This window comes from Parus major, chromosome 3 (genome assembly GCF_001522545.3).
Source record: "Parus major isolate Abel chromosome 3, Parus_major1.1, whole genome shotgun sequence".
Lineage (NCBI taxonomy): Eukaryota > Metazoa > Chordata > Aves > Passeriformes > Paridae > Parus > Parus major.
This window is the reverse complement of record NC_031770.1, coordinates 62,470,730-62,494,530: the sequence shown is the minus strand read 5'-3', so window position 1 is coordinate 62,494,530 and position 23,801 is coordinate 62,470,730. Positions and strand designations below refer to the sequence as shown.

Here is a 23,801-nt window from a genome sequence, read left to right as displayed (position 1 = left end):
CTTATGACTCATTCTTGGTTATATATGTGTCGTTATCTTAGCCTGACTTTTAATGCTCTGGTATTTTCTTGAAGTATTTCTTACCAACAATGTGAAGCAATGATGTTCTGTAATGGATGGGCCATTTGAACAGGATGATGCTGAGATTTTTGTATATCAAATATATCTACATTTTAGTTCTCTATTAGTCAGGATTTTATACTATAATTCTACACTGAGCTTGTGTGAATTTGATTCTCACATTTCAGAAATGTATTTATCATAACAAAGGGGTTACACTGAGGCCACTTCTGTAACTGCAATTTACACAGGATTTGACAGATTTCTGTGAAGTAGCAAGTGCTAATCAAAACACTGCTATTTCTCAAGGCATTTTTGGTTGGCTAGTTTAACCTGAGATGTCCTCTGAGAAAGCACTCCATGTAATCTCAGTTGGGTAAAAAAACAAAGTGCTCGTAAAGGTGACCTCCTGCTCACACTTGGTTACAGGGCAATGGCCACAAAATTTCTGGACTACTTTTCCCCAGAGAGGCTTTTCTCAAACTGTCTTCCTGATGTATGTGACATGTGACATATCATTGTTAAGAAAGAGAGGGTTAGTGATGCACAGCATCCCACATGAATGCTTAAAGCCACTTTACGCACTGGGGTTACACTCTTCTGACAAAATGTCAATGTCTTGTCATGCGTATTCAGTGTCACTGAGTTAGTTGTATTTGCTTTTGGAAATGTTGCACTTATTTGAATCCCAAGAGTTAAGAAATAGCATAGCTGCCACGTGAAGCAGAAAAGACAGAAACAACTTTTAAAAACCTGCAGCCACTGAGCTGAACTGCCTCCAAATGAAGATTGTATGAGATTTGCTGTGTTACAATCTTTGATGACTAGCAAGTTGCTATATCCTGTTGTTGACACAAAAGTGTAGCTGTACACGAGTATGCAACCTGAGATCCTCTCACTCAAACTCAACTTTCCTGCTCAACTTTCCTGCTGTAGTCCTGCATTAGGGGCCTTGGAGGATCTGTAGTCCTGCTCGCTAGGCAGACCTAAGATACACAAGATTTAGGAGGCAGTTGGCCTAATTGTGTGTCTAACAGAACCTAATCCAAATATTTTTCTTATAGAGTCAACTAGAGTCAAACAGAAATGCTGTCTCAGGTGTGAGATATCATCTGTTCTCTCAAAGTGAGCTGTGCAAGGCATCAAGTACATCCTCAGATGACATACAATGTTGTATTCAATCCAGTAGGAATAACTGAAGTGGGTAGTGCTCATTTTGCTTGGGAAACTGGTAAAGGCTTTGCCAACACAGTGGTACCAAACTCCACTAGATTACGGCATTGCTCATCCAAATGTCCCGCTGTAAATATAAAACCAATCAATTCTACTTCAGATTTCATCCACACTTCTTCAACTGAACAATCATAGGTGTCTCTAATGGAGACCTAATCCATTAATCCCTAATCCCTAATCTCTAATGGGATTTAAAATCCTAATCTGGCCTTTAAATGGCAGTAGAGTTAAACTCAACATAATTCACACTAGACATTCAAATCTTCATTCTTGTGTTTTGACAAGCAGGAAACTTAAAGATTGTAAGAAAACACAACAACACAGATTTTTATGTTTCTTACAGTATTTTAACCTGTAGGTTAAAAAGTTAGGCCATGTAGAAAAAAATCTTCATGAAATGAAAGTTCACTTCTGAACATAGCTTGTACTTTCTATTGCTATACCATAAGAAAAATCTTGCATATGTTCTGTCAGCTACTTCAGGAAGAACACTTAATTTTACTATAAAGAAAAGAGAGATAGTAGAGTTAATCACTTCTGGGTGGTAATTTTCCTTTTCAAATATACCAAGCATAAACCACTTCATGTGCAGTCGGTGGAATTCTACAGTGTTTAATTAAACATGTCCTTTCTTTAAATAATTCAGTTTTGGAATTTGACAGGAGCTGTTATTCACCAGTTGTTTCACTGTCTGATCAAACTGAGTTAATTAAGTCCTTTTTAAATACTTATTATTTGTATAGTTGGGTGGGTGTTTGACACTTCATGGAAGCTGATTCATTAGCATTGCAATTAAAATGCTTTTACAGACATGTATTTCTTCTGCATAATTCTTGATCTTTTGAAGTAAATAAGATTTTATTTTCATTATCACTTAAATAATTCCAACCAGAAATACTTATGAGAAGAAACTCAGTGATAAGGTCAAGAGTCAAATACTTAAAGGTTTAATTAATGTTTAACTGTTCATTAACTTCACTATGTTTTATGGACATTTTTGCAAGGACCTAACAGGAAGACCATAAACCTTGCTTGCCTCAAGCTTAAAGTAAAAAACCAAGTTCCATTAAACCAATAATCAATATACAAATCTTCTCACACTTAGAATCATAGAATTAAATTTGGAAAAGACCTTTAAGATCAAGTCCAAGTGTCAGCCTAGCACCACCACCATTTTTTACTACTAAACCTTGTCCTCAAATGCCATATCTATAATTTTTTAAATACTTCCAGGAAAGAAGACTGCACCACTTCTCTGGATGGCCTCTTTCAGCAATTGTCAACAATTTCTGTAAAGGGCTATTGCTCCCTGTTGACTAAACTAAATGGATTTGTACAATAATGTGTCCCTAATGCCCTGGACCTTGAACTGGCGATTCAGGTTCACCTATTTTGACTTTTACAAGGAGTTTCAGGCTGTTTAAGCCCTAGTTCATTTTCATAAAAATATAAAATGGTTTGGTTTGGAAGGAAACTTAAAGATATCCTAGTTCCAACCCCCTTCCCATGGCAGCACCTTTGAGTAGGTAAATTACTCAGAGCTCCATCCAACCTGGCCTTGAGCACTTGCAGGGATGGATCCACAACATCTCTGGACAACCTACTCATCACCATCACAGTAAAACATTTCTCCCCACATCTAATCTAATCTAAACCTACTCTCAGTTTGAAGCCATCACCCTTGTCCTGTCACTACATGCCCTTGTAAATAACCTCACTCCATCTTCCTTGAGGACTCCCTTCAGGTACTGGAAGGCCATAATTAGGTCACACCAAACTCTTCTCTTCTCCAGGCTGAACATTCCCAGTTCTCTTAGCCTTTCCTCATAGGAGACATGCTTCATCCCTCTAATTATCTTTGTGGCCTCCTCTGGATTTGTTCCAGCAGGTCCATGTTCTTCCTGTGGTGGTACCCCAGGGCTGGATGCAGCACTGCAGGTGGGGTCTCACCAGAGCAGAGCAGAGGGAAAGAATTTCCTCCTGTGACCCACCGGCCACCCTGCTTTTGATGCAGCCCAGGATACAATTGGCTCTCTCGTCTGCAAGAGCACAATGATGGCTCATGTCCAGCCACCAGCACCCCCAAGTCCTTCTTGACAGGGCTACTCTCAGTAGCACTGTTTTTCTGATAGCCTTTAGGCCTTTGATTCAGAATGGTACAACTGTGCAAAGTAATAGATGATTTCTGCTATTCTCCTATATACCAGGTGAAGTAGCTGCATTTAAAAACTTGCAAATGTTTCCTTTCATAACTTTGTCAGAGAAAATATTGCCTCAATTTTTCTAGTATTCCTTAGGGAAACTCTAAAGATAAGAAGCAGTATTATTCAATTATCTGAAACAGTTTACAAAACTGACTGGAAGATTTTAAGACTGACTACTACATTGCCATTACTTAAATAACTGTTATTACCTAACAAGTTATTACATATTTTTATCCATGTTAAATTATTTACACATTTAACCTGTGTGACTGTTTTATAATGAAAGAGTGACATTTAATCCATATGCAAATAGGATAAAAGTAAAACAAAGTTTTGTTTGAATTTATTTGTTATTAATAAATAGACCTGAACATAGTTGGATAATTATAATTACACTGCCTAAAAAGGCCAAATATTTGAGATGTACTCTAAATTGTAATTGAATTTTATTTGATGGCTAGTGCTGACATTTCAATATAAGAAGAGAGAGAAAAGTGGAATTAAATATGTGAGAAGTAAAATGCAATCTGAAATGACTAATTTAAAGAGAAAGAATGGGACAAAATGAAGAAAAAAGAAAATAAATTATTTTTGACTTTAGCGTCTATAAAATACCACAGATACAAGTTGCTTGTATAGCCTCATATGCACCTGTCACTTGTTCAGCCAGGTAGAAAGAGTGTCCATCAGCAAAGGATGCCATTCAAGGATATCTAGGAATAGCTAACCAAAGAAACTAGGATTTAATTTGTGAGTCCTTGCACAATATATTTATTTTCTCAACTGAAACTTATATTAAGGCTCAGTTCAATTTGGGATTGTTACCTTTTTCCTTAGGATTAGTTGAAGCCTTAGGTTCTTTTTGTTTTGAAGAGTCTGAAAAAGAAATTAAACACAAAAATGAAAGGAGAAAGTTAGCAATATAAACATACACTGTGCTCATTGGTACTGTAACAAATGTGCATAACACCAGATCAACCAAACGTGTAAGAGATATGTTATGGATTAGAATTTCCATTTAATTCAATAAAAGACACAAAATAAATTTGAAAGCAAACCAAAAATGATTCCCACTAAATTTGTTGGCAAAGTTTCTGCAGGTCAAACTCATTCCTGTGCAGCCTATCATTTCAGCCTGTCATGTGCATTCAGTAGCAGCCCTGTTACTAATTCACTCGGAACAGACTAGCACTCCCACTGCAATATTGGCTGTGCAGCTCAGACAGCAGTTAAAGAACACCACAATAAGAAGGGTTATGACTTTATTATTTCTGAATCATGTCAGACACTGCTCCTTTCAATATATCAGAGCTATTAAATGAGAAGAATCTAGGATTAGTCTCTATTCACCAGCAGCCTGTAATTCAAAATATATCAAAACTGCAGTGAGATACCAGCAGAAGACTTGTTATTTGCCAGCCACATAACGATAAAACATTACCTTTTTCCTTTAAGGTTGCAGGAGACTTCACATCTTTTCTTTTACCAGTCTCTGGAAAGAAACATTTAACATTTATCACAAGTCATGTTAGGGAAATAAGATGACACTTGAAAAGAAAGCAGGTCAAACAATTTGATACACGGAGAGAAAAAGAGATATGATAATTAAATGGATTTAACAGCATGGAAATAAAGAACAGGATAAAAAAACAAGGTCATCCATTCATCTTTTTAGTCTTGGATATGCAAAATAATAAGCCTTCGATATGTCATTACTTTCTTCACATTTTGAGGAAACTGTGGAGCCCTCTCTCAAGCAGGCAATGAAGAATTACTTACAAAGAAGAAAGATATTCATAGAGCAGTTGGTATTAATGACCTTTTCTTTTGCTGAACCCAAAAAAAGAAATTAATCCACATTGATACAATTGAAATATTAGAAATACTGGCCTTGAAAGTCAGAGGCTGCTGATAAAGGTAAGTGGGAGGTTTTTTTTTTTTCAGGAGTGACAAAAGGACCAGCTACTCATTCAGGACTCCAATATTCTTTTAATATCAAAGAGGCCATATGGGTATTAGCTGTGAACAGAATTTCACTTCCTGCATATATATAGCCTTTTAAAATCACAGGCACACTGGCTATAAAAGAAGAGCAGTGCTCATGCTTCAAATGTACATTCATATATTTCATGTCAAAATCAATAGTCCAGGGACTTAATTGTATCTTTATTTTTTTTTTTTCTCCAGTATATGACAAAGAATTAAAAGAGACGAGAAAAAAACACAAAACCCTGACATTCTGGTTCTCTTTCTAGTAACTGACAAGGCAGAATCCTTTTTGGCAAGGACAAAAAAAACAAACCAACCAACCAACCAAATACCCCAAAAGTGCCCCAAAAATTTCTGAGTTAGCTAAGGACAAATAAAAGAAAACTATGATATTCTTGTGGTGCTCAGGTGAGAGACAGGGACTGACAGCAGTGGCATAAAGGTGAATTTTCAGCCACAAGGGATGTCCTGGCTTCATTTCCTACAGTTTTTAGAAGGAATAATACATTCCTTGCAGAATTGTGTCATTTTGTTCTATAACTATTCAGCAGCCATAATTTGGACTGCCTCGAATACCTCCAGCTTCCAAAAACATGGGACTTCGTAATAATTTGGACTTCAGGTGTGCTGTTCCAGCTCAGGAAACAGGCATAGTTCTGATAGCCTCTGCTGTTTCAATTAAATTTTCCATCTGTTTCAGAACTCTCCAGAAAGAATGTTTGATACACATGGCATTGCAACAAACAGGGTTTTCTCCAAATAGATGGTATCAAGCAACCTGTGACCCCTGCGAGAACAGTTAGCAGTGGTCTTGCACCTGAAAGGGTTATTAGAGATAGAGATGTATGTGTTCATGTTGCCAAAAAAATTAAGAAAAAATCTTGACATATCAGTCACCCTCAAACACCTGGATTTGTCAGTAGCCTCAACCAGTTTCATTCTCACATACCCACATTCCTGAGCTGTAGCCACATGGACCAGATTTATCCTAGTTCCCTTCAGTAATGTTCCCACTATGGGATTTAGACAACTTATTTTTGACAGACTAACATCCAAAAGTGGTATAAAAATAATTTTTAGTATTTTCCTCAAGATGCAAATTCAAATATCCACATTTAAAAGAAGCTCAGATGATTTCTAAGGATTCTACTGGGATCTGTACAGCGCAAATATTATTAAAAAGAATATAATGGCTAAAATAATCTAAACAGGAACCAGGATGGGTTTGGTTTTCCACACTTCTATATTCCCACTCAAGAGCTCTTTCTAGACTGAATAACTGTTCTGATATTCAGGTCTGGATTTCTTAGTTCTTCACTTACCTTTTTCTCTTAAGCTCTCTGGATTCTTGGGATTTTTCCCTTTCATGGAATCTGTAGGGAGATAATTATGTTTCTGAGACTTAGAAGATAGGAGTGCCCTTCTATATGTAACAGAAGACTCAAAAAAATATTTAAAAACTAAGATTAAAATGGTGAACATGAATAGATGCAAGCCTGACCTGTCTTTACATTCTCTCTAGAGATTGTCTCATATTTTTAAGGTGCAATAGTGAAGTGGCAAAAACAAGAATAGAAATTGCTTTTGGTGACTGTCTTGTAGAGAACACATAGAAGAGAGAAATTAGACAGAAGAGGAAAATGCAAGCAATGACACAGGATTAGGAATTCTTTGGTTCTTATCCAAAGCTTCATGCAGACAGTTTCTGCTTTCTCTATCTTTTGCCTCAGTCCTTCAGGGAATATGCATTCGGGGTCAGCAAGCGCAGGAAAAGCATACACTGTTGTGTAAACAACTAATGTTTAAATATTTCTTTCAAGCAACAGTCTCTTGACATCTTAAGTGTATTTATGAGGGAAATGAGGAGAAAATAGTTTTTTCCAAAGTAAGAAAATAATTTGATAGGCTTGAATTTGGTTTGAGTGAGAGGATATCACAGCCTGCAGAATGCTAAATAGAGCCAGCTGCATTCCATCTGACAGGATATAACGCCTAAACATCTAGAAACACCATGCCATTTATTCCAAATGAAAGTAAACCAAATCTTCAGTAAACCAGAAAAAGCTAAAAGAAGATCTTTTACAAAATAATTTTAACTCTGAACATCCTTGTGGCTGCCATGGTACCAGGAAGCGATCCCACTTATCCATCTGGATTTAGCGTGAATTGTAACCGAAAAAAATCACTTCCAGGGTGGCTGGAGCTGTTGGAGAAACCTCGCTGCACAGGGAGACATGAAATTAGGAGCCTGATCTTCACAGCAGTAGGTGGACTCATCTTCAGAGGACTGAGAGAAAACTTCCAGTGTCAAGCCTGAAACCCTTGGAAGTAGTTTCTATGTTGACTATACTGAAAGACTTGAGGCAACAGCTTCCCCACTTGAGCATTTCACTTTGGCACACTGGTGATCTCAGTGATCAGCAGCCACTCTTGCAGCCACAGCCACAGATCTTTGGCCTTGTGTGTTTTGTGCCATATGTCCATGCTGTTTTTTTACCATCCATGCAGATCTCCCTCAGATTTTCAATAACATGTAGCTCCTAAAGGAGGTTCAGCACTTTTGACTCTTACAACTTTTGGGTGCAACTCTCAGTGCAGGACACCTTACGTGGTGCACCAAGTTCCCCACCCGCTGAGCCAAGAATACTGAGATCACCAGTTCTGCTTTTCTTCCAGGGAGCAGGTTTTCATTTTCAGGAGTTTAAACAGCTACTCACTGAGTAACTTTCACCATAATGCTTTCCTCCTGCGTTCTACTCCAGGGGTGAAACTGGGTCAGGTTAGAAAGATGGTATGGAATGATGAAGCAGCAGCAGTGTGTGATATCCTCAGGATAAAGATGCAGTTCTCATGCAAATGACAATAACAAATAAATGGAAATAGACAGAAATGTGAACTGCTACTGCTCACAATATAACTCCATTTTTAAGGGAAAGAAAAAAGTATGCTACAAAAGAAGATAAAGAATGTCACAGGCAAGGTATTATTTCATGTTACTTTTGCTTTAAAGGAAGCACAAGTATTGCATAGCAAGTGCAAACCAGCTCATTTGTTTCTTTAATGACAGTATACTATAATGTATATGGCAAGAAAGAAATACATACTACTGACTTATTTCTCCTGTCAATCTGTGCATAAAAATAAATACCTGACGTAAGAAAATATTCAAAGACATCCCAAGACATGTCAAAAGCAAAGAAGAAGTAAAAAGAGCGTTTATTTGGAAAATAAATCATGGAACACAGGGTGAGAATGAATCTATGTTATCTATGCAGGACAAATGTTGTCAATTCAATAACTCAGCAAAATGCAATCTGAAAAAAATTCAATGAGGAATTATATATGAAATATTACAATCTTTTAGTGCCACTGTTATACCCTCTGGATGAATCAACATCTACTCTGGTTAGCTGGGTAAGATACCTACCTAAAAACCATGTGGCAAATTATACCTTAGAGTTTCATTGATTTCAAGTTATTTGAATATGCTTATGTCAAAAGAAAATCAGTTTTCATATTTGATAGTACAAATGGGCTTCTTTACTCTTCTTAACTGCAGGGAGAACTGAAAAACCAGTTATAAATTCAGAGTCTTGAGATGTCCTGCATCACTAAGAAGTGGAAAATATATTATTCCAGTGTTCTCTTTAATTACTCTTAATAAAATTAGGCTCCAAAACATTTTATTCACCTCATAAAATAGATAAAGTAACTGGGTTGGACTATTATCTTTAGAGTATCCCAGCAACAAGTCCAAATACAGGGATTTATTTTTCCTCTTTCTGCTTTAAATAAAACCACTATGCTTATATTTATGAAAAATAACTGCTTTAGGATAAGGTTTTTGGTCTGGATATCCTCCTTGTTCATTCAAACACCTCATCCTTCAAAGGGAATGAGGTGTGATGACACCTTCTTTATTGCATAAGGTGCCAGACACACATTAATTACCACAAGTATTTAACACTCCACCTAGAAGTGTTCCTTTATTTAGTTTACATGAATAGTAACAAACTCCCAAGATACAGAATTAGGAAGTATATGCAGTCTTAAAAATCCTTACTTTCATGTGGTCTTTGATATATTTGAATTTTCCAGAAAGATCCACTTTAAGAAAGAAATTGTGAAACACCAAGTTGCGAAGAGTGTGAATTTCCCAGTGACCTGGTCAACAACCTTTACAGGGCCCATGCATGAGGTTTGGTTCATGATGGAGAGGGGAAAGGAATGGCATGCAAATGGCTTTGATTAATTTATGAACTAAAATTTGTGTGGATATGATGACTGAAATGAGGGACAAATAGTACTAAAATATGTGTTTTTGCAGCAGAGTAATCCATAATGCAATAATACACAGCTAAGAAAAGCACCAAGATTTCTAGAAGTTTCTCCCCACAGCTTTATAAGTTGTCCCTATAGTCTTTGACGCTAATATATTTTCAACTGAGCTCTCAGCTCACTAATCAGCACCCTCATTTTTAGGCACAGGCACAGAACCGTGCCAGTTTGATGCCTATTATGGGAAAGAGTGCATCAGCACTGCATCAGCAAGAGCTCTCAGGATCTGGGGGACAGGCTCAGCTGGGCTGGACATCGGTGCTACTGCTCAGGAGCCTGTGATGTCTTTACGGATAGATTCAGCAGCAAATTTTCAACTGTATTTACATTTAAAATAAATTTCTGCCTACTCTTTTCTGAAGGTTGGGTGGGTCCTTTGCCATGTTAGAAGGACCTGTGATTACTAATTACTAATAACTTAGTGATTGAAGTTGTTGACATATTAAACATGAGTGCAGGAGACAAAAAACAGTGCTGTGGTCACTCTCAACAAATGACACACTACAAAAACTTTGCCAACAGGGTTGGGAAAACACTGTTCATTTGCTCTAAAGAAACTCTTATCAAAGAGAAAAAAATTTGTGTCTTCTCTCTTTTTCTCTTCTCCCTGCCTCCCTGTAATCCTTTCAAAAGAGCAGCAGGCTGAATACATGTACTCCATGCAGGGAAAGAGGGGGAAAAGTTGTCACTCAAGTGCTGCTTCTAATTTTCCAGCAAAACACCATGAGGAAGACACAGATTATAGGCAGTCTATGGAGAGGGCCACAGGACTCCATAGAGTTTGGATATACAGCTCTGGTCCAGAAATCCAAGCTCATGTAAATAGGGCATGTGTACATTAGGAATGGAACACACACAGAAGAGCAATATATGCACCATAGAATTCGAAGATTTCCATAATATAAATTTTTGAATAAAAAAGTGAGTGAATGAACATAGCTTCTAGGATTTTGAAAATATATATAGCAATAAATTATCCTTCCTTTGCTTTATATGTTTTTTTTGTCATCTTTCAATACCGCTTGAATTGACTTCTTAATTCAGTCCTTTCTTTGAAAGTGCATAGAATGACTGTAACTTGAAATAGTCATAGACTAAAGTCTATATATTGCAGACCATATCTATTTATATATAGCTATAGACTTATATAAGTTATAGACTATAACTTAAAATAAATATTCATTTGACTATACATATGGTAGATCTCTTTATTCTGAAGATGTCAAATAAGACTTATCCATAAGTAACTTATTCCAAATAAAGTTATTTCTAGAAAGGAGGGAAGAAATAAGCTGTGCAAAAAGCACCCAATAAAACAATTGATTAAAGGAAATTTAATTGAATTAACTATCTATTCTAATCAAGTTGCCAAGAAAAAAAAAAAGGTAAAAAATAGAAGAAAGATTCAGATCACCTCTCATGTTGCAGGTGGTTGACTAGATGAAGCTCTGGGGTTTTAGCTATAACTTTTATGGAGTACAGAAAGCATATTTCCCACTCCTGTGCTCATAAACCTGACTTTCTTCTTATTATGTTCGAAACATTTGTGAAAGTATTCAGGTCAGAACTTCTTAACTGGCCCCTATTAAAGATTTTGCATTGTTCAGACCTTCCTTGCAAGGCTCTTGACTATTATACAGAGTGGTTTATTATATTGATTTAATTAATTTTGAGAATTCTGAATTTTAATTTTCTTGATATATTCTATTTATATTCCCCTCTCCCTGTTTAATGCTATAGATCCTGTATAATATTTTAACTAATTAAATTTTGATTGGTTAAGATTTATAGCGGGAAAGGCTGATAATGATTGTTTAAAAAATTACCATCTTCATTCTATTTTGTGTGGGCTTAGCAAGTCCTATATTTTATTATGTATTCTTACCTTTTTCTTTTAAAGATGTAGGATTCTTTTCTCCCTTTTCTTTAGCATGTTCTGTAAAAATAATTTATTAATCTTCAAGCTGGAATGTTAAAAGTTAACATCTAATGCCTCTAGAATAATGATTGATTGAATAATTTGTGGTTTCTAACTGACATGAGATACCAATTCAATGTGTAGCACAAAACTAATTTTCATCAGTCTTAGCATGCTCACAAAGTGAAACCATAAATTTTCTTAAATTTGATGAAAGAGCAAAGGTCACTTAAAACTTATTTCACTTTGCAGCTTGTAATAAATGCTACCATATGTTCCTAAATTCTGAGTTTAACCCTCTAAATTTTCATAACTAGTGTAACCAGTGCTCTTTTTGCACTTTTAATTCAGTTAATGCCAATTAAGTTTCATAATAAATTTACCAAAATAGTATTATGGTTATAAATTCCTAACTAAATCATACCTTAAAAAATGACACGGCAGTGCATTTCAAGGTTTGTTGTTTTTTTTTAAAATGCATATAGATCTTACAGCTATATACAAATTCGTCCTGCTGTGTTACCTTTATCTTTTGTGGCAGCTGGAGATTTTAATTCTTTCTCTTTTCCAGGATCTGTAAAAGAATTGGTCACACCAATAAAGTGAAAGGCAGAAACCATAGCTGAGTGAAACAATGAGATTTAACCAGAGGGGAGAATGAAGCATATAGATTGCGCAAGAGACAAAAACTATGTATTCAAAGACATGGATAAAAATTGAGTTATTGGAAGATTTATACAAAATTCACCAGGTATCATTCAAAAAGTTCAGTCCATAAAATGTGTTTTGTAGATTAACTATTGTAGATTTAATTATAAAATTTGCAAACTCCAACTTAGTATGAGACAAAGGGAAGTTTTTCAGTGTTCTTAACCAGAAAGGTAAAAACTGATGCTTCGCCAAATTTGACTCATTGGAGATGACTGTGGCCTACTTCCCTCACCTGGGATTGCCCATTCTTGTTGAGCAAGGACAAGAGTTTTCTTACTGGATCTATTATTTTTTAAAGGACAGATGTTGTTCAAGGTGGGTGAACAACTTAGCAGTGACAAATAGGTAGGTGAAGAGCTGCCTTCATTCTGCCTACAGACAGGTAGAGAAGATGGCTAGGCCACACCAGCCTTCCTCGAGGAAGGGTAGTCCTCTGGAAAAAGCCTAAGAAATAGTTTGCACCAGATGGAAAACAAGAATTTGGTTTCAGACAAAATGTGAGATCATTATTCTGGACTGATGAGAGGTCTCCAAAGCTTTCCAACTCAAAATTAAGAAGGCAGATAAGATGGTTCCAAAACAGTCTATTCAAAAAGATCAGAGACTTGGATTTTGACTTCTTGTATTTTAAGTAATTTAACCATCTGATTGCTGGTTAAAATGTCTTATACATGTAATCTGAGAAATACTAACAGAGGTTTTCTGGAAAAAATAAAAAATACTAGGCTCTCCATCACATATAAATCAAAACTTCCTGATCTTGAAAAACTCAGCAGCAATTCAGTGCCAGAAGATATTAAATGAAACTGATGGAAGACCCTCTTGGTCTCTACACATAGGATAAGAAATCAAGATTCCTGATGAGGGGGAGTTTGTGTTTAGGAGATGGAGGTTGTATTTAGTAGTTAGACATAAAACTTGTATAAGCTACAGTAGGTAGTTTTAGTGGTAATTGTTTACTGCCTTAATGATACACAGTTCACAATTTTTCTCTTTATTATAAAGCATAGACTGTGTCCAATAGCAATTTATCATGATATCAATAAAACTTCTGGTTCATAGTTTAGTATTTGCATCTGACTAAGATGAACTGAGGTCCTTTGGAATCTGAATTGAAGGAATCTATAAATAATAACTTTTTATTTATGGTAGAAATAGCCATCAAGTGGAAAAACCTAATTTGCTGTTGACATTGAAAGTCCTCTTCTGTTGGGACTGAAGTCAAGAGAGAAATTTTTCATTCTTTTTCTCCTTCTATATTGTGTTTCTATAAAGGCAATACTAGACACTTCAATAATTTTTAAAGGAGAAGACTTGGGAAAGAAATCTGTTGAACAAGGTCAAAAATGCAATTTTTTTTGAAATGAAGCTCTTTTCTATTCCTCACCACACCTCAGACATCTGCTTCAGAAACTACGACTGCTCTCCTGCTTTGATCTTCATGTTTTGTACTCACTAAATTATTATTAAATCCATTATTTTTGAAATGAGAAAATACACATTTTACTGCAGATATCTGTAGACATATTTGGTGGATGTATTCAGACATATTCACATTCCTAATAAAAAAATATTTCCAATTTTTAAATATTAAGTTAATCACTGAACATTCTGTGAAGAGAAATAAAACTCAGTGGAAAGACTGAAAAAGTTTCTCTTCTGTGCTCATGTGTAATGAAAATTTCCCAAGAGGTTTCATGTTCAGTTCAATAGTGTCTACAAAGAAAAGAAGACAGCTGAAGACAGAGCTCCAGTCAAAATAAGTAATTTCAAGCATGACAGAAAGCCTTTAATTTTAGAAGCCTGCCAGTAAGAAATTAAAGCTGTTGTACACCTCCATTATTAAGAGTATAGTTACACAAACTCTTGTGGAAGATGCTACTTTAATGAGTAAAACTATAACTTACTTCCTTGTTTCATCTTTGATTTATCTGTTAAAAGAGAATGGAAGGGAAATAAAAATTAAAAGAGAAAAGAAAAAATTAGAATACATGTTCACATGAGAAATTTTTAAAAATATAATAAACTAATTAAAACGTATTTAAGTGCATGTTGACCCTAAATGCTTAAACATATCTTGGACCTCCACTGTTTCTTGACAGAGTATGTGAATAAAGTTCATGTTTCCCACCTATTGCCTTTCATACATGCAGAAAAACATGAAATCCCATAGTCTGACATGATCTCTATCTGCCTTAACTGAGGGAAAGTCTCCTTTATTAGCACTATTGGATACCACCAGAAAAAAAAATACCTTTTTATCATCTCTTTTAAATATTAATTCTCAGTAGCAGGGGTTACATTCCTGGAAACCAACCTGATATTTGCTCACGAACTTTTTCAAACAAATAGGTCAAAGAGTTAAAGTTAAGTGCCTTCTTGCTCATCTTTTAGCAATTAAAATTATCACCTGTAGTTTGGCTTTACAACTAATAAAAGACCATTGAACTGAGATGTTGCTACAATGTTTCAGCATGTTTCCAGATGTGGGTGTTTGAGGTCAAAGCTGAAATAATCACTAAAACCTTTGTTTGAAACAATGAAGTTATTTCCTGATTGCTGGGCAAGTCCAAGACTCCAGATTTTCCTGCGAGTCTCCTTATACTTTTTTTCTTAGATTTCAAGTCTCAGTTTTGACCAGGACTGAATCCCTCTATTTTTGAAATGTGTCCTGATGCAAAGTGCTCTTCTGTGAGTAATATAAGTATGCGGTAATATTCAAAAAGGATCCAGAAAGTTTTTTGGTTTGTTTGTCTTTGTGTGAACAATGTGCTGGCAGCAGCTCCATACATATATGGTGCAGAAATGAGAAGCAGAGGGAATTGCTGTGTGGAAGTGTTTTTGCTCACTTCTGTGCATCAGAGGAGCTGAGCTGCTGCCAGCACTGGGAAGTAGCTGCAAAAATAGTTGTGACAGACATTACATGTTGCTCTTATTCCTTTGACTTGGAGGGACTAGATAGTGCTGGCATGGGGAAACAGTGCTGCTGCTGCTGCTACTGACTGCAGTCATGGGAAACAGTTTGCCCCCCTTTTGGGTTCCTTGGGTATCACAACCTGTGGTTTAGAAAACCCTACTCCACACCAGCCACGTGAAACTATAGTTTGTGCTGCTCAGTCTGTGGTCTTTATGGCACACTTAAAATGTTTGGCAGATAAAATCCCAACAAATGGTTGTATATTACAGAAAGGACAAATCTTACAGCAGCCAGGCACACCTCATTTCTGCATGAGACAGACTAAAAGAGGGGAAGCAGTGTAGATATCTGGGGAAGCACTTGTGTGGCAGTGGAAAATAATGTGGAGATACCCAGCCTAAGAATGACTGAAATCTAGGCCAAGGCCCACCTAATTATAACATTTTCCATGACAACTACCAAACAGCTGACAGCTGCTGCAGGGTGTCTGTGCTGGCTTGAGTAATTCTGAGTAAAGCTGAAGCTGAGAAACTGGAGAAAATAAAGGGGTAAAAGCTCAACTGACCAAAGCTACACCAGTAAATGTCTTACACCTTATATTAAGGGTTACTGGCAGGTTCATCAACAGGGCTCTAGCTGACAATTTGAGCATGAGTAAATACAAACATTACCTCAGTAGGAAGCTAGGATGTGTATCACATAAAGGAAACCTGAGCTGATAAACTTTGGGGATTGAAACCCCCTTTTTATTACTTTGCTTCTTACCATACTAACCTAAAAAAGAATGCATTGCTTATAACAAGTGTGCAAGAAGCAAATATGCAGGATATAATGCTGAAGGTAGTAATAGTAGTAGTAGTAATAATAATAATAATAATAATAATAATAATAATAATAATAATGTATATAATAGGAAATTACACATCTTCAGATGGTTTAAGGACTCCATCCTTCTCTTTGCGTTCACTCAGTGTCCTGAGTTTTGTTTTGACCTTGGTGTAGGCCACTCCTTGGTGTTCCTGCTGTTGTTGGCTTGGGACACTGGATGTAGACTTTGTGTCCCTCTGTACTATGTGCCATCAACAAGTGGTTCTTGCACCCTTTCTTCTGCTGCTCCCACTCAGACATTCCCACTCATGCCCTATCCATACCAATACTAAGATTTTTTTGAAAAAATTCTGCAAGTTCTGGTCTCAAAAGTTATTGAGATTCTCTGCAGTGGGCCTTTGTGACTGAGAGGGCCCCTGCCCCTTTTCTTCATTGGAAGTTACTCTCCCAGAATGAGTAGCAAAGGCTGATCCCTGTTCAGGCTATAGGGGCAGGAAGCCTCTTGCAGGATCAGTGGGACACTAAGTCCCAGCACAGAGCCCTTCATCTGAAGTGGAAAGCCGTCTGCCTGAAGCTTTTTGTTGGGGTGGCAGTTTTGTGGAAGCCAGTTTTATAGTGGAAATTCCCTGTTGCTCTGACAAACACAGCAGAACTCTGAAAAAATATTGGTGAGCTAGTAGGTTTAAAGGGTGCTGCCATCTAGCTCTCTGAGGTTATTGTTTCTGTGCCACTGTGCTTTAAGAGAGATAATGCCAATGTGTTTTGTTTTATTTTTACCTTGCACTGCTGCCTTTGTTGCTTTTCCTTCTTTTTTTTCAAGTCCTGCTGCAAATAAAAGATACAGTTTAAGTAAGATTTCTAGTCAGAGGTGTTGCTAAACCAGACAAAGCTCTTTTAAATGCTTAGACATTATTTTGAGTCAAAAGATTTCAAAGATTTCTAATCATAAGATTCTCCCCCAAGATATGGATACATAATAGATATTTTTTTATCTGTTTGAAAGAAGAGTGATTTATTTTTTTTACTTTCTTTCAGAAAATTAATAGTAGATCTGATCAAGCAGAAGGTGGGGCTGCCCAGTGTAGGGGGCTTGGAACTAAATGATCTTTAAGGTCTCTTTCAACACAAACCATTCAATGATTCAGTGATGTCAGATGAAAGAGGGACTAAACTGCAGCACATATTTTGTAACAGAGGGCAAAGCAAGCAGGTCTTTACCTTGCCCAGACATTTGAGAGCCCCCCAAGCAATCATGGTTTTCTGTTTGCACCAGCAGAAACCTCCACCCTGTACCCCTAACACAGCAAAACCTTGCCCCATATTCTCAGTTTTAAGCACATGGTTTGTCTCAGTGAAGATAGCAGGCCACAGATGGAGTGTATGTTATGACATCTAACTTGATCCTTCTGAATACTGAGATTTCTGTGGGCAAGCAAGAAGCTTGAACCAGACCACCTGTGCAGCAGGGCTGCTTAACATTTACTGACTCCAGGGGAAGCAGCTGTAACAGCTCAGATCAGGGTACATGGACATACTCAATTCTTTATTCACAAGCTTCACAAGCACAGTTTGCAAATTCATTTACACATCTTGGGAGACAAGGGATATTAAGCATGAAGCTATCTAAGAAGAGGGGGTGCAGGTGGAGGTACCATTACACCTCATAAACATGGGTATCCTCTTATAGTTTCTGGCAATTTACTCTGCAGGTTTGGTGATGCACAACATTATATCTTTAGGACAGCTTATATATATTTCTTATTGAATCATTTGGGGTTAAATGTTGTAAATCTATAAATACACATGTTTATCTGTAAATGGCACTTCCAACACTTCACTTCTGTGACACCAAGCTTTTGTAGCCATAATTTATAACTATTATGCTAAATAAAATCCTTGTTTTAATTTAAACTCTTACAATGTTTGAGACAAAAAATGGCATTAAGAAAATCAGCTTCACTGTCATTGCTTGAAAGTAGTGTAAAGAATTATCAATCAGCATAAGTGGCAGGATGTAAAGTGGACAGGGAAAATTGATTTACATCTGATGGGTATAGAAAATGTCTTTGCAGCTTCAGGGTCATTAGCACATATAACAACCTCTCAGCTTGTTATTTCACCCTGTCATTTTGTTGGAACAAATCTCAATTGAAAATTAAGAGTTTGGCTTTTAGAGACAAAGTAAACTCTGAGGGTCATGTTCTGTTATCATTATTTATGCTGAGAAAGTCAAGGAATTCAAAGGACCAATGAAGTGCCTCTATGTGTTCTCACTGCTTTCCTGCTGCCTGGACTGCAGGTCTGGCCCCAGGGGCACCAGCAGGACACCCTTTCAGGAGCATTCCAAAACTGCTGGGTGTGATGGCTCAAGCAGATCAGCTCAGCTAATAAGCTATGGCCTGTCTGCCAAGTCTGCTGGTGGGATGGGGGACAGAGGAATGATCTTCTGTTCCCAGATTCCCTGAATCTGAGGTTCAGTGAAAAGTCAGGTATCAATAGATGAACTGCTTCATGTTGACTGGGATGAGCCCACTCACAGGCATCAATTACTCCCTTGTGATGTGAGCAGGTGTTTGTGAGCAATCTCCATGTAAACAGTGAAATATTGCATTTCTGCACCTCGGTTACCTCAGGGAACTTATTTTATGGAAGATAATCTTCAATTTTCCTGAAAATAAAATCTAGTTTGAAAATATGTCTGACCTGATCCTCAAAGAATAAAAGGGAGTATTCCATTTCTATTCAAGTACCTAATTTTTTTATTGCAGTTCATAGACCCAGAGAGAACCAAAGACCCTTATTATTTCCATTAATAAATCCATGTTACCTGGGCCCAGGTCAGCAGTACTACTTATACTAACCATGAATTAGACACTGATAAGCCAAGATGTCTCTAAGCACTGAGCCCTACCACTGAGCAAATCAATATCACAGTGCTTCTACAGTGTTTACTGAACTGGTCAATATCTTTAAGAATAAGCCTAATTGAATATGGAAAGAAAAATATGAAAAGGGACACCAGAAACTTTTCCCATATGCAAATATATTTTGAGCATTAAAACTGCAAAAGCAACTATGAGAAGAGTTACATAGGTTATTGAGAACTATTGTTTTCTTCAAAACATTTTTACCCTTTTTATCTGAAATAAAAGCAGTTTTGGTTTGTAAAATTTCTGAAAGCCAGAATACTAATGCAATAAAAGTATTTTTTTTCTGGATACTGAACTGCAGGCTAGAAGAGCAATACAGCTTTCTGAGAAAATCAGGTGTTTAGTCATCAAATGTATGTGGTGGTGGGCCACAAGTGTGGTTATCATGAGGGACCCATCCATCCTTGAGAAACATCAAGGTGCTATAACAACCAGTACTATTAACAGTATTCTGGCTATCAGTGTGTAACTCTGTATTACAGAGTTTGTGTTTATTATGTATATTTGTATAACATATTATGTTTGTAATGCATGTAATATATTCTGTCATTCAGTAATGTAACACCACTTCCATGAGTGAGTGAGTGCTTGTAAAGAAGAACTTGCTGAGGCAGAACAGAGCTTCCAAGCTCTGCCAAGTAGCAGAGCTGCCAAGTAACATCATCTAGACATGGCAGAGCCATATCTGGAAGGACAAACAGGACATTCCATTATTCCTTTTGTTTTTTCAGAAGAGAGGTATGAGCTACTCTTGTGATGCTGACAGGTCTTTTACCATCAAGGTAATGGCTGGCACTTTGAAGGTCTGTATAAATTGTAAGCCCCTCCATGTAGAGTCAGTGCTTGGAATAAGATTCAGATGGGTTGGTTCTTTCTGTTTCTATCAGAACAGAGACAAATTTTCTGAGCAGGTCAAGATGTCATCCCTTCTACCGGGCATTTTCTAAGTCCTTGCCACTTCTGAATGGCAGCCTGAAAGATGATCTATTTGTGAAAAATAATCCTGGTCCAGGTATTCCCTATTTGAAGAGCTGATCTTTTAGCCAAAAGGCTTAAGTAATGTGAATGCTCTAATGTATTACATTTTCTCCTCTGCAGAATGGCAGGCACTAAAAAAAAAAAGAAGAAATACAACCCCCCATCCCAAACCAAGCCCACAAAAACCCTTGCATGAAACAATACAAAATAAAATAAATGTACATGAAGACAAAATCAGAAATTTGTCAGGGATCCATATTTTCAATAAAATATACTTTCAGAAAATAGATTAAATAAATGGAGCAATACTCCCACATATATTTTGTCATTTCTCAGCAAAATTCTTGACAACTTGGCATAATGTAGATCAAATGGGCAATTTACTTTATAATTGTTTCTCTGATTCCATCATAAGCTCTTAGGAAACAAATGAGACAATTCAGCAGATATTGTTTTATGCTGAAAGTGTCCAGGAGAGCAATTCATCAGTCAAATATTTCTGCAGTCTCAATAGTTGTAGGCTACAATCAAATTTGTTAGAATATTTTTATCCCAAAAGAGTCAGGTTGCATAACTAGCATCCACATCAAAAATATGCATTCTAAAATGTCACTGATTTTAAAGCTATTTTGAGATATTTGCTCAGTGTGATGGAAGACTAAAAGAAATCATTCTCACTGGAAACAAATAACATTTCACTCACTGAAACCTGAGGTCAGGGGCTCCTCATTGTGACAGCAGAAACATCAATAAACCATTAACCTAAGAAGTGTATGCTATGGTTTAGGAACCATTCTGTTATACGGAGAAATGAAAACATTTCAGATTGCTCGTGAGAAAATGCAAGAAAGCTCCATATGAGTTTGATAGCTCAAAAGAAATACAGGTTAGTGGGAATGGCCCAGACCTCACCCTATGCCAGCAGATTATTTTTTTTAATTAAGAAATCAGAAAATTTCATAAAAAGCCTTTCTTTTTTTTTTTTTTTCAAAACAGATTGTTTGCCTTCCACAAATATGCTAAAAAAATTTTACATTTGCCAACACCTACTGAATATGGAAAATCATATTGTGCCCAGAGCTGCTAAGTCTCTAAGATCTAACAGCAAAAAAAATGAGAAACAAACAAATAAATAGAAACAACGTAGAACAAAAAAATTTGGATTGAAAAACAATGATTTTCTTCAGACTTAGAGAAAGGTTAAACTCTACTAAATAACTACTATTAAACTTCTACTAGAATTTGTCTGCATCACAAAAGAATATAGAAGAAAATAACAGCATTCCTTTGTGATTCTTACTAAGTGGCAAAAGGAACAGCTGTAACATTTTAATATCAATATGATTTTCCCCCTGGAGTACAGGCTATGTTTGAGTTTCAAAATTAGCAACATTAAGTTAAATTTATAAGACTTGCTAAGAAGAAATTTTTAAGAAATCAACAATTACCCCAGAGCTAAAATCAACTAATTTTTATTTAATGAAGAAAAGAACAAAGTTGTCATTACTTAGACACTGGGGAACAATTTCAGGTTCAATATTAGGTTGATACTATATTAAAACTAAGATGGCTGAAGCCAACACTTTCAGTTGTGAGACTGCTCTTTTGACAACAGAAATAACACAATTATTTCTATATTATATAAGGGAAATACAATGTTTCTACTTGTTCTTAATTAACTAAACCTCTTAAAACTCTTTTTTCCCCCTATTTGTCTGAAAGGGAATGCATATAGAAGTATGGTGGTCATTGACATGAATAAACATGTACTAAAAGTGAAGGGCAGTTTGTAACCTGACATTCCATTTTCCATTTTTGTTTAAGTTACAAGTGAAAGCTGTAATGTTCTTGAAGGCAATTTGGAGCTAATAACTTACATTGTACGGATGTAAAAACCAGACACTGATGTGAAACATTTTAATATTTGCTATATTTGAAAGCTAAATTCAGCTTGAATTTACATCCTTGATGTTTTTCACCAGTCCCAGTTCCCTGTGCCTTGTGGAAAGGAGCAAATTTTGGAGCAAGCACTGATGCTCTCACACCTCCTACCTTGTGCCATCGACAGTTCACATAGGAATGGTAGGCAAAAACTATTACACTGAACCTGCCTGTGAAACAGCCTAGACTCCTCAGAGAAAACAACTGTTCAGTCACTGGGTTTGTCCTGCAATTACACTGGCAAAAAGAGAAATACTGTTTTTTATCATGTCTCTGTTGAAGATCCGTTACTTCTCTGTCACAAAAACCCTATGGCTTGAGTTAGGGTAAGAAACTGAATTTCATATTGTTGGAGAATTACAGTTTGTCTATGAAAAATTTGAGGAAAAGATGCCTTCTTTGAGATGTAGCAAGGAAAACACTATTATAATTTAAAAGGCTGTTGGTTTAAAATAAGTCATACTGTTAAAAGTTTTTTTCAGAAGAAGTTTTTTCATTACTGTAAAGTTAACAGCAGCATTCTTCCATTTCAATTTTCAAAACAAATCAAATTACTCACCTTTTGACTTTGGAGTTTCTACAGATGCTGTAAAATAAAAGAAAACATTCATAGAAACAAATTGCGTAAATGAATAAAGAAATTAAAATTGATCCTAAAATCTCTTCCCTTCATCAATATGCTACCTATCAATGCAGAGCAGAAGTTCATTTATTGTGGAAAGGAAAACTGACATGCACATATGTTACTTGTTTAGATAGTCTCATGGCAGATGACTAATTAACCTGCAGATTAAAAGCAGTGGAAAACAAGGCCAGTAGATAAGTTATATATGGAGCTTCAATAGCTCTGCTATTTTAAAGTATGAGGATGAGACAAGGAGTAAGATAGGCTCCAAATGGGCTCATATTAGGTGGAAGGTGTGCAGTAGAATTGTTCTTTTAACAATTTTAGTGATTTGTAGAAACTAGGAATTTTTTCTCTATATTTTGAATTTTTTTTTTTTTAGTTTATTGAAACTTCTAAAATTGGTACAGAGGATCCAGTTCCAAAAGTCTTCCTTTATATGTTTTCTCTGTTTAATTTATTTACTTTTATTAAAGGTTTAATTCTTCATAATTGCATTAACTAAATGAAAATTGATTGAAGTAACACATTTCTCTTTTTTTAATTATTCACACCTTCATTCTGAAGTACTGTGGTACTTCATAAAAAAATAAGGTTTTTATGTTATAGAAAAGGACAGATTAATTTTTCTACAAATTGACTGTCTACTGTAGGTATTTCTTGCTCTGAATTTCTATGTGAGAAAACAGAGTCATCTGATGAATGAGTCATCAAGCTTGGCTGTGAAAGGAGAAAATCTTCTCCCAATTTGGATAAACTGGGGAAGTGGATTCCACTTGGAAACGAGAGCACCTTGCTGCAACAATAAAATGCATGGGTTCTTGGCATAAAAATAATTAAAATTAAACAGCCTACATTTTTTTCCTACCCTCCACATTCTGAGTCTTGTATTTTGTGTTTGTTTCTCCATCCATTTACTGCAACTTTGAAAAGACAGACCTTTTAGGAGCTGAAATAAATAATTCTTGCCCTCTTCCTCTTCTCAGTTTAATTAGATCTGAGTTCCAGAGGACCAAATGGTGGCTCCACATCCATTCAATTGCTTAAGTAACTTTAATTAAACCAGCAAAATTATATTCATGGCTTTATTTTTTTATCCCTTTACCTAATCCTGTCTCAACTGAAAATC

The 23,801-nt window shown here is 36.2% G+C and overlaps 2 protein-coding genes and 1 long non-coding RNA gene across 3 annotated transcripts in view; all 3 read right to left on the bottom strand.

Annotated features, from left to right (window-relative positions):
• Nucleotides 1–7,206, bottom strand: part of LOC107202466 — a 65,770-nt gene extending 58,564 nt beyond the window's left edge. The window contains exons 1-3 of the mRNA XM_019005882.2: nucleotides 6,809–7,206; nucleotides 4,939–4,989; nucleotides 4,323–4,373 (exon numbers count right to left, since the gene is read on the bottom strand). Of these exons, the coding sequence (XP_018861427.1) occupies nucleotides 4,323–4,373; nucleotides 4,939–4,989; nucleotides 6,809–6,968 (262 nt within the window). The 5' untranslated portion in view covers nucleotides 6,969–7,206. The remainder of the gene's footprint in view (nucleotides 1–4,322; nucleotides 4,374–4,938; nucleotides 4,990–6,808) is intronic.
• A 4,522-nt stretch (nucleotides 7,207–11,728) lies between these two features.
• On the bottom strand, nucleotides 11,729–17,007 carry LOC107201479. Its single transcript, XR_001520224.1, has 4 exons — nucleotides 16,976–17,007; nucleotides 14,361–14,384; nucleotides 12,266–12,316; nucleotides 11,729–11,760 (listed from the first exon to the last, which is right to left on the bottom strand). It is a non-coding gene; the product is annotated as an uncharacterized LOC107201479 (long non-coding RNA).
• A 5,591-nt stretch (nucleotides 17,008–22,598) lies between these two features.
• The window catches only part of TRDN (triadin), a 143,064-nt gene continuing 141,861 nt past the window's right edge, over nucleotides 22,599–23,801 (bottom strand). The window contains exon 20 of the mRNA XM_033512927.1: nucleotides 22,599–22,633. Within this exon, the coding sequence (XP_033368818.1) occupies nucleotides 22,599–22,633 (35 nt within the window). The remainder of the gene's footprint in view (nucleotides 22,634–23,801) is intronic.